This window comes from Dasypus novemcinctus, chromosome 31 (assembly GCF_030445035.2).
Source record: "Dasypus novemcinctus isolate mDasNov1 chromosome 31, mDasNov1.1.hap2, whole genome shotgun sequence".
In the NCBI taxonomy this organism is placed as follows: domain Eukaryota; kingdom Metazoa; phylum Chordata; class Mammalia; order Cingulata; family Dasypodidae; genus Dasypus; species Dasypus novemcinctus.
In genome coordinates this window covers 11,533,738-11,543,999 of record NC_080703.1, presented here as the reverse complement: position 1 = coordinate 11,543,999, position 10,262 = coordinate 11,533,738, and the positions used below count along the sequence as shown (strand labels likewise).

At 38.8% G+C, this 10,262-nt stretch overlaps 1 protein-coding gene across 3 annotated transcripts; it reads left to right on the top strand.

Annotated features, from left to right (window-relative positions):
• Window positions 1-1,351: 1,351 nt before the first annotated feature.
• Window positions 1,352-9,054, top strand: LOC131277026 (olfactory receptor 7C1-like). 3 transcript variants are annotated; one of them, XM_058290638.2, is made up of 5 exons: window positions 1,352-1,609; window positions 3,560-3,675; window positions 3,997-4,064; window positions 5,033-5,146; window positions 8,142-9,054. In XM_058290638.2, the coding sequence occupies exon 5, from the start codon at window positions 8,158-8,160 to the stop codon at window positions 9,052-9,054; it is 897 nt and encodes a 298-aa protein (XP_058146621.1). In that variant the 5' UTR covers window positions 1,352-1,609; window positions 3,560-3,675; window positions 3,997-4,064; window positions 5,033-5,146; window positions 8,142-8,157. The 3 variants fall into 3 exon arrangements, 2 of the variants coding, with proteins under 2 accessions (XP_058146621.1, XP_058146620.1); XM_058290637.2 differs by having other exon boundaries at window positions 3,560-3,697; XR_009184220.2 differs by lacking the exon at window positions 8,142-9,054 and adding an exon at window positions 7,842-7,892 and having other exon boundaries at window positions 1,359-1,609; window positions 3,560-3,697.
• Window positions 9,055-10,262: the final 1,208 nt, after the last annotated feature.

Genomic DNA, 10,262 nt, shown 5'->3' with positions numbered 1-10,262 from the left:
TGCTTCACGGACAATTACGGGACATTGTAGATCCCCCCAGGGCCCACTGGATGGAGCGGGGGAGAGTGTGGGCTATGATGTGGACCATTGACTACGGGGTGCAGTGATGTTCAGAGATGTACTTACTGGGTGCAATGGATGTCTCACGATGATGGGAGAGAGTGTTGCTGTGGGGGGAGTGGGGGTGGGGGCGGTGGAGTTGATTGGGACCTCGTATTTTTTTAATGTAATTCATAAAAATAAATAATTTTAATTAAAAAAAAAGCTTTTGCATTTTTAAATTTTTTTATTCCCCAATTTATTTTTACCTTAATTTTTCTAAATTAACATGTATTCTATATCTGACCTTTAAACTCATCACTATATTCCATTTTACTATTAATGGAACCTGGCAATATATTGGGCTTCATTTTTGAAGAAGTTTTGGATCACAGAGAGGCTCAACAATGGCAGGGTAGGAATACTGGTGTGGGATGTTATGGGCAGGGGACACACGGTTGGAAGGGAGTTCTACAGGGCATATATCCAGGGTACATAAAAATGTTTGAATATTTTCATAGTGGTTACAATTAAAAACAACTGAGGGAGTGCTGAGTTCCTAGCCAGGGGAGCCCTATCACAGTTCCTAAAGGAACAGCAACAATCCCCCAAGTACAACAGCAAAGACCAAAAAAGAAGGAAGGTCCAACAATAAGCCCTTGATACTAATGACTATGCTTGTGAGCCTGTGCACCTGAAATAAGAACAAGGTCTAGAACTCCACGGTGCCTAGGAGTTACCTCCTGAGAGCCTCTGTGTTGCTCAAATGTGGCCAGTCTCAAAGCCAAACTCAGAATGTAAATGTGTTGCCTTCCCCCCAGCGTGAGACATGACTCCTGGGGATGAGCCTCCCTGGCACCAAAGGATTACTACCAAGTACCAGCTAATGATGTAAAAAGAAAATGACCTTAAATAAAAGGGTCAACTCGGATCAACAGAATATCTCAGTCTACATATAATACCAGGTGTTAAAAATGCTTTTGACATGAATAAAAGGGGGAAGTGGAAAGGACAAATGACTTTATATGGCTGTGAGTCTCCAAAAAGAGCCAGGAGGTTATCAGAGGGGTTGCCCTTATGCACTCCTCAGCAGAGTCCCAGAGACAGATAAAGTAGATACAACCCCAGGTATTGGTTCTTCTGAGGGCTACAGAGATCCGTAGGTTCTATGGTAATGGCAGATGGAGTTCAGTGCCATGTCAGTTGGCCCTACTTTGGAATTTGTGTTTCTGTTTGATGGAGCTGGACTCAGATGTGGTCTTTGTCTACAAGCCTCTCCTGTTACTTTTACTAGTCTGTAGTTGGTGCTAGGTTTTAGTGTATAACCTGGGGACCTGACTCTCTGGACTGACCATCTGATAGCCAGGCCCTGAGCCTCAACAGACTTGCAACCCCTACACTCTGGTTTATTGGACTTACCCCACTCAGGTAACATGGAGGTGAAGAAGGTCAACCACCACACCAGGGAGCCAAGAGTGCCTACAACTGAAAGCAGGAGAACTGCATCCAGCATCCATGTGGAATCTAAGCCCTCTCGATATAGATGTGTAGTGGACACAATCATTCTAAGGTACAAAGGATGGAGGAATAGAGTATGGATTAGAGTGTACTTACTGATATTCTATTCATGAACTATTGTGATTAGTAATCAAAGAAAATGTGGCATTGGTGTGGAGAAAGTGGCCATGATGGCAGCTGGGGGTAGGGAGTGGGAGGAGATGAGATGTGGGGGCATTTTTGGGACTTGGAATTGTTCTGGATGGTGCTGCAGGGACAGTTACCAGACATTGTATGTCCTCCCATGGCCCACTAGGTGGAATGTGGGAGAGTGTGGTCTATGATGTGGACCATTGCCCATGAGGTGCAGCAGTGCTCAGAGATGCATTCACCAAATGCAATGAATGTCTCATGATGATGGAGGATATTGTTGTTATGGGGGGAGGAGTGGGGTGAGGGGAGTGGGGGGTATATGGGGACCTCATTTCCCTAATGTATAATTTTAAAAATTAAGACAAAATAGAAAAAAGAAAAAAATGATAATTTTTATAAATTTTTTTTAAGGTTTTGCCTTTCTTCACTCTAATAGGTGTTGTCCTGTATATATAGTGGCAAGGCAATCTCTTCCATTTCTTCCTCAGTGTCTCAGCTTTTTTATTTTTCATTATGTCTTCAAAATTTTAAGGTCACATAAAGTCGTACACAGAATATAGGTATCTCCCATGTACCCAACATCCTCCCTTTTCCTCACCAATGATGTTTTTACATGTGAATGTTACATTTGCTACAACTGATGTACAAATATCAAAACATAACTACCAACCATTTTAGACCATACACTTTTATAAATTTTTGTTGAAATTTATCATGGCCTGTATCCATCATTGCAAGATCATACAGAACACTTCCATTGACCACCAATTACCCCCTCTTCCATCTATTCTATCTTTCTCTCTCCCTCTCCTTGGGGCCCACATTGGCAACCAAGCTTCACTGTTTGAAGGACAAGATTCATAGATACTTGCAACAATGCTGAGGGTTTGGCACACTGGTCTGTCCTTTCCCATTAGGAGGCACCCTTGCTCTTGAGAGACACCCTCCCCTCTATTCGAGAACACTGATGTGTCCTCTCCATTATCGGTGTACAATTCCTGCTCATTGTATTGGTCTACACCCATGAATATAACACCCTGGGTCAGACGGTCCATGGAATTGTGGGTATGTTGGGGGTGGAAAAGGTGAACACGGGGGATTGGTGGGTACGTGGTTGAAAGAATAATATTGAGAAAACACTTTAGACAATATAATACGGAAGGGTTACTGGTTTAGGATATTGGATGGTGGACATCTGGCACAAGGTGCACCAGGGGCAGGCTTCTAGAGAGTGTGTGAGTGCTCATTTTTTAGCTTTTTAAAACTGTGAACAGTTTGTGAGGAAACACAGTACCTTTGTCTTCTCTTCATTCCCAGAATGTATTTTAGGATTTGCCATATAGTATTGCTGAATAAATATTGTTGAATGACTGAGAAACCGAATGGTTGTGTGCGTTGAACAGATATTGCTAATTATGGGGGAGAAAGGAGAAGCAGTGAGACAAGAGGAAATTCTCTTGTGAGTGGGTGTCTCCATTCATGACAGCCAACTCCAGAGGAGAAAAATTGGAAATAAGGTAGTTTAGTGTATTCAGAATCTTTCTCCAAAAATAGCAAGAGGAAACTCACTATGGGAAACCTGACAATACTCGAGCCCACTGCTTGATAGGGGTGACCTCCTCCTGAAAGGTAGGTGTCCACAGGGATAAGAGATGAACATGGAGCTCCAAAGCTGTCACAAGGGACAAAACTGGAACAAACTTGCATTGTGCTTTCCTTTCTTATCTCCAGAGAAATAATTATCTCAGGGAGTATTGAGACAAAAGAATACTTCATTAATGTGTTTCATGGGAATGGAATCCCTAATTGTTCAGATACTCTATGTGCTTCTCCTTCACTATATCAAAGAAATACAATTTGTCTTCTACAGATCTCATGACTCATTCCATCTCACTTCTCTTCTTGGGAGCAGAGCCTCCAACTTCTTTCATCATTCAAGGAAGAACCTGCATTGATGAACTTAGACCCTGCCTTGATAACTTCAGAGTGAGTTACAGAATCGTCACAGGTACTGGGGGAATATATTTTTGGCTCCATGGACACCTTTTATTGGTAGAAGCTTTAAGGAAATCAACAGATTACAATTATAGAGAAAGCTTAAAACACAAAGTCTGTCTTATTAAAAAGCCTGAGTGGAAATAGCAGATAAACTAAGATAGATTTTTTTCCAATCTGTCTCCTCTGATCTCTCACTCTTGGGTCTTCCCTTTCTCAGAAGCATTGTTTCCTTGTTTCACTCATTCTTCTTTCTCTACAATTTTAGAAATCATCTGTTTAACTGCATTCATTTATTTTTTTTTCTTTTAGTCATTCAATATATGTGGCTCTGGAATTCTGGTGAAGTGGATCAGAAATTACCGACTCATCCTGGGGAGGTTAGTGAAGGCATCACAAGGGAGATTTTAATTGTAATAAGACTTGAAAGAGGATTTAGAGTAATTTCAGGAGGAAAAAAGGATAGAAGTACACCAAGAAGAAATGACATGAACACAAATATGGAGTCAATATAATCATAAGTTGTGGTGAGGTTTTAAAAATAGTTCTTTTTTAAAAAGAAATCAACTTTATTGGTACATATTAATAAAGCATACAATTCCTCTGATGCGTAAAATTCGTTGTATTTGCCATAATGACATAATTGTGCATTCATTACTTCAGTCATTATTAGAGTATGTTCACTGAGAGGTAAAGGTTTTCCTTGTATGTTTTTATAAATGGGCTATAAGATTTTTTAAGCAAAATTTTTATGGTCTTCTTTTTTAATGATACATAGATCACACTAAATTTTACATTAAAAAATATGAGGTTCCCATATACCCCACTCCCCAAATACCCAATCCTCACACTTTAACAACCTCTTTCATCAGTTGGCACATTCCTTTTATTTGATGAATACATTTTGGAGCATTGCTACGAAGCTTAGATTATAGTTTACACTCTCTCCCAGTCCGTCCAGTGTGTTATGGTAGGATATATAATATCCTGCATCTGTTCCTGTGATATCATTCAGGACAACTCCAAGTCCCAAAAAAGCAACCATATCACAGCCTGTTCTTCCCTCTCCCTGCACTCAACAACTCCAATTGTCGCTGTCTCTTAAACAGGGACACAATTTCTTCCATTGCTAGAGTCACAATAAGTCTATAGTAGAATACCATTGAATCCACTCTAATTCTTATTTTATTCCTCTATCCTGAGGATCTTGGGATGGTGATGACCACTCCACCTCTAAATCGAGAGGGGCCTTAGATCCCTCATATCTGATGAATGGAATTCTGCTTGCAGTTGTGGACTCTCTCTGTTCCCTGGTGTGGTGGTTGACCAACATTTTGTTTGCTTTCAGATTTGGAGATTACAAATATAGCTGCTGTAAACATTCATGTGTGGACCTTTGTGTGGACTCCAATTTTCATATCACATATATGTATACCTAAAAACAAAACTGCTGGATTGTATGGTAAGACAATGTTTAGTTTTACAAGAAACTGCTAAACTGCCTTCTGGCAGAACCATTTTGTATTCTCACTAGCAGAGAATGAAAGATGTATTGCTCCACATACTCAACAGCAATTGGTATTCGCAGTTTTAAGTTTTTATCTCTTCTAATAAGCATGTGATCATATATCATTATGGTCATAGTCTTCCAATTCCCTAATGACAAATGATGTTTAATTTTTAAAAGATTTTAATTTATTTATTTATTCATTTATTTATTTAAATTTTTAAAATTTTAAAGTAGATTTAGATTACATAAATGTTACATAACATGTAGATTACATAACATATAGAGGGGCCACATATGCCCCACCTGTTCTCCCTCCCACTCTTTCCCATAGTAACAACATCTTTCATTAGTATAGTACATTTGCTACAATTGATGAACACATAAAGAAACAATGCTACTAACCGTGGACTATAGTTTATATTGTAGTTAACAGCCTTTCCTGCACAATTTTAGGTAATGACAAAACACATACGGCCTGTATCCATCATTGCAAGGTCATGCAGAACAATCCCAATGTCCTGAAAATGCCCTGATATTACACCTATTCTGCCTGCTCCCTCCTCTCAGAATCTCTAGTGGCCATGGCCTTTATATCAATGATAAACATTCTTCCATTGCTAGAATAATAAGTCTATAATAGAAAAATAATAAGTCTACTTTAGTCCATTGTTGATTCCCCAATCTTGAGGATTTTGTGACGGTGATGCCCACTGTTTCTAATTGAGAGCAGGCTTAGATCCCTTGGGGTATTTGGGTGGAACTGTTGCTTAGAGTTGCAGACATTCTTTGCTCCTTGGGATAGGTGTTGTTCATTATCATCTCCTTATTTGTTGTGCTGCATAGGTCCAATGAACTGGAGAGTAAGAGTTGAAACTCTGCTTAGATTAAAGGTTCAACTGGCACATGAACAGACCAAAAATATAAGGCTCTGACTCATGTATTTAACAAGGATAGTGCCAATGCATGGCTTTATGTAAATAACATGTAGAGAAGAGCCACATGTTGGGAATCTACAAATGAGTCTAACTATTTTATATTGGGGAACATAAATTCAAAAGTAAGTCCTACTGACAGGGTGCCAAATTCCTGAGAGTCTCTGCACTATTTGTAGTGTCTAGATATCTCTAGAACCATCAGGATCCCTGCTGTATGAGGCACTGTTTACTATAACAGTTAATGAGATTCTGCTGAGACCAGCATAAGCATAACCTCTGGAATGACCTCCAAACTCACTTTGAAATCTCTTAGTCATAAAATCTCATCTGCACTGAATATTTCCCCTTTTTAGTCAAGGTCTTTTTCAGATGCATTGCTAGTTGGCAATTCATAGTAATACCTAGGTGCCAGTGAAGTTGAATTTCTTTTTATATTTTGTGTTTTGTACTTGTATTTTGAATTTCTTCCTAGGTTAGGATTCTGTTCATACCTTTTGCAGATTTTTAAATTCAGCATTTGCTTTCTTATTTTGTAGTGTTAATATTAATTTCTACATTTGTATACAAATCATTTATCAGATGTTTTGTGTTTTTCCAAATCTGTATGTTTTCTTACAACCCCTTATCAATGTCTTTCACAGAGCAGATATTTTACATTTGAATAAAAACTGACTTATAAATTTTAATCTCTCATGAAACATGCTTCCATTGCTATATCTAAAAACTCATTTCCATCCTATGGGTCCTTTGATTTTCTTCACATTTCACTCTAGCACTTTTGCAATGCATTTTACTTTGAAGTGGTATGATTCATTTTGATTTAATTTTTGTGAAATGAATTCAATCAGTGTTAAGTACCTTTTTTGTTTGGCATGAGTGCATCCTGTTGTTACCAGATTCTAAGTTCTTGGCTATGCTGCAGAGGTGAATTTCTAGAGCATGCCAGGTGAGTTAGGCCAGTAATGTATTCAGGTAAGGAGGGAAGAGAATTGGGAGAAAATAACAGAGCAGGGTCCCAGGTAGTGAGGAAGGGGCTGAAAAGGGATGAAGAGGGCTAATTTACAAGCTACAATTTCCCATTATAGATTATAAATCCCTAGGGTAACGTGCATGGCCACATGGCAGAGGAAAAATGATGAAAGTGACACGCAGAGGGCAAGACACACCTTAGGCAAAAAGCTAGGCAAGAGCAAGCTCAAGCCTCACGGTTTGCTTTTAAACTGCTAATTATTCCACCGCTTTGCTAATGGCAGGGGAGGGGGTTTCAGTTGTTTGCTCTTTGGATTGATTACCCTGCCCATCAATTCTTTAGTGAGGACCCAATGATAAAGTTCCCATGTAACATCCGAGCTTTTCCATATTCTCAGGAAGGAGTCTTTGTTCTGGGTAGCAGAATCCTAGGGGTGAGATTCCTCCAGCAGCCATCTTAGGGGTTTTTGATGTCCATGTGGCCTCTGTCAGGTTCCAGATCCATCTATTCCTTATCTTACTAGCCTGCTTCACTACTGTTCCAACACCACTTCTTGAAAATATCGTACTTTCTACACTGAATTACCCTAGTCCTCTCTGAAACATCAGTGGAACCCATTTGTGTGGGATCATTTGTCCATTTCACCAAAAGGATTTTTTAAATTATTGTGTTTTTATAATAACTGTTACAACCAAATAACATGGTTCCTACAACTTTGTTCTTCTTTTCTATTTTGTCACAGGGTACAAAGAAAACTGGTCATAATGTTTGCTGCTTAATTAAAGTCTGAGAGAATTTATTATAGAAATTATTGCCTTGGCAAAGTGTATTCTATTATGGCCAAGAGTTTCTAGGCATCACAACTATCAAAGAGAAGCAGGAACATATGTTTTCCCTGACATTTTCAGAAAAGGGTACTAGATCTCTATAAAATCTATAAAAATATTAACTTAATGTAATTACAATACAAACAGTACCATTTATTATATTTTTCTGATTACGGCTTGAGGCTAAATTGCATTGTTTTGAATATCTCCTCCAGGAAATTTATCATCCACATGGAAACAGAAAACCAAACATATGTTTTAAAATTCATCCTCCTGGGGCTCTCAGAAGATACAGAGGTGCAGTCCCTCCTCTTTGGGATGTTCCTGTCCATGTACTTGGTCACCTTCACTGGCAACCTGCTCATCATCCTGGCTGTCATCTTGGACTCCCATCTCCACACACCCATGTACTTCTTCCTCTCCAACCTGTCTTTTACTGATATCTGTTTCACCTCCACAACAGTACCAAAGATGCTGCTGAACATCCACACAGGCAACAAGATCATAACTTTTGAAAACTGTCTCACCCAGATGTATTTTTTCATGCTTTTTGGACAATTAGATAACTCCTTCTTGACTGCAATGGCCTATGACCACTTCGTGGCCATCTGTCACCCCCTGCACTACACAGTCATCATGAACCCCTGGCTCTGTGGCCTCCTACTGCTGGCATCCTGGTTATTGAGTGTTTTGGACTCTCTTTTGCATAACTTAATGGTTTTGCAATTGTCTTTTTGTACAGAGATGGAAATGCCCCACTTTTTCTGTGAACTTAATCAGGTAGTCAGATATGCTTGTTCTGACACCTTCCTCAATGAGCTTGTGATGTATTTTGCAGGTGGACTTCTGGGGGTTATACCACTCACTGGGATCTTTTTCTCTTACTATAAAATTATATCCTCAATTTTGAGAATCTCAACAGCTCGTGGTAAATATAAAGCATTTTCTACTTGTGGGTCTCACCTTTCAGTAGTGACCTTGTTTTATGGTACAGGTCTTGGAGTGTATCTTAGCTCTGCTGCTACCCAAAACTCAAGGGCAAATGCAATAGCCTCAGTGATGTACACGGCAGTCACTCCCATGTTGAATCCCTTTATATACAGTCTTAGAAACAAGGACATAAAGTAGGCCTTTAAAAAGCTGGGAAACATTCTGTCTATAAAAGGATACTTTGTCTCAAGTTTACAAAAGTGCTCATGATTAACAGAGATCAAACACTAGAAGATTCTTTTTTTGAAAATGAAATATTTTGTTGTCTTTTTTTGAAGATACATAGATAACGCAAAATGTAACATTAAAAATATGAGGTTCCCATATATACCACTCCCCACCCCACCCTCACTCCTCTTACACCAACAACTTCTGGTTGTGTGGATTATCATTTGCATTGTAGTTTACACTTTCCCACAGTCCATTCAATGGCTTATGGCATGATATGTAATATCCTTCATCTATCCCTACTATATCATTCAGGGCAACTTCAAGTCCTGAAAATGCCTCCATATCACACATCTTCCCTCTCCCAGCACTCAGCAACTCCCATGGCCACTGTCTCCAGACAGACTAGTGTGTCAAATCCTCAGCATTGTTGCAAGTATCTGTGAATCTTATGCTCAAAGCAGTGAAGCTTGGTTGTCACTGTGGGCCCCAAGGGGTGGGGGAGAGAGGAGTAGAATAGATAGAAGAGGGGACAACTGGGGGCTGTGGGAGTGTCCCACAAGATCAGGCAGTGATGGATATAGGCCTTGTTAAATTTCACCAAAAAATTAAATGTAAACCATAATGTAAACCATAATACAACCAAATTTTTATAAAATTGTACAATCTAAATTATAAACCATAATGTAACCCATAGTGAAACCATGGTTTGTATCTATGTTTCAATATCTGTGCATCAGCTATAGCAAATATATGCACATTAAAAAGATAATTGCATGGGAAGAGAGAAAAGTGTTTGATGTTGGCATATCAGATTCCCCTATATTGTATATGTGACTTTATTGTGATCTAAAACTTTTTTGAAGACATAATAATTTTTTTAAACAAAGGATGAAAACCCTGAGAAAAGAATGGGAGAGATAGCTTTTCTATTGTACATACATAGCAACACCTATTACAGTGATAAAAGGAAAGCAAAATGTCAAATATATTTTATGATATTTTGCATTTTAATACCCCGATTTATTTTTTACTTTATTTTAGTTTTTCTTAAATATATATAGAATAAAAATATTCTATTTTTAATCTTTAAACCTATCACTACTATTTCATTTTCCTATTAATTGAGTTTAGAAATATACCCGTGTGGAGCTGGCCCACATGCAGTGCTGATGCAT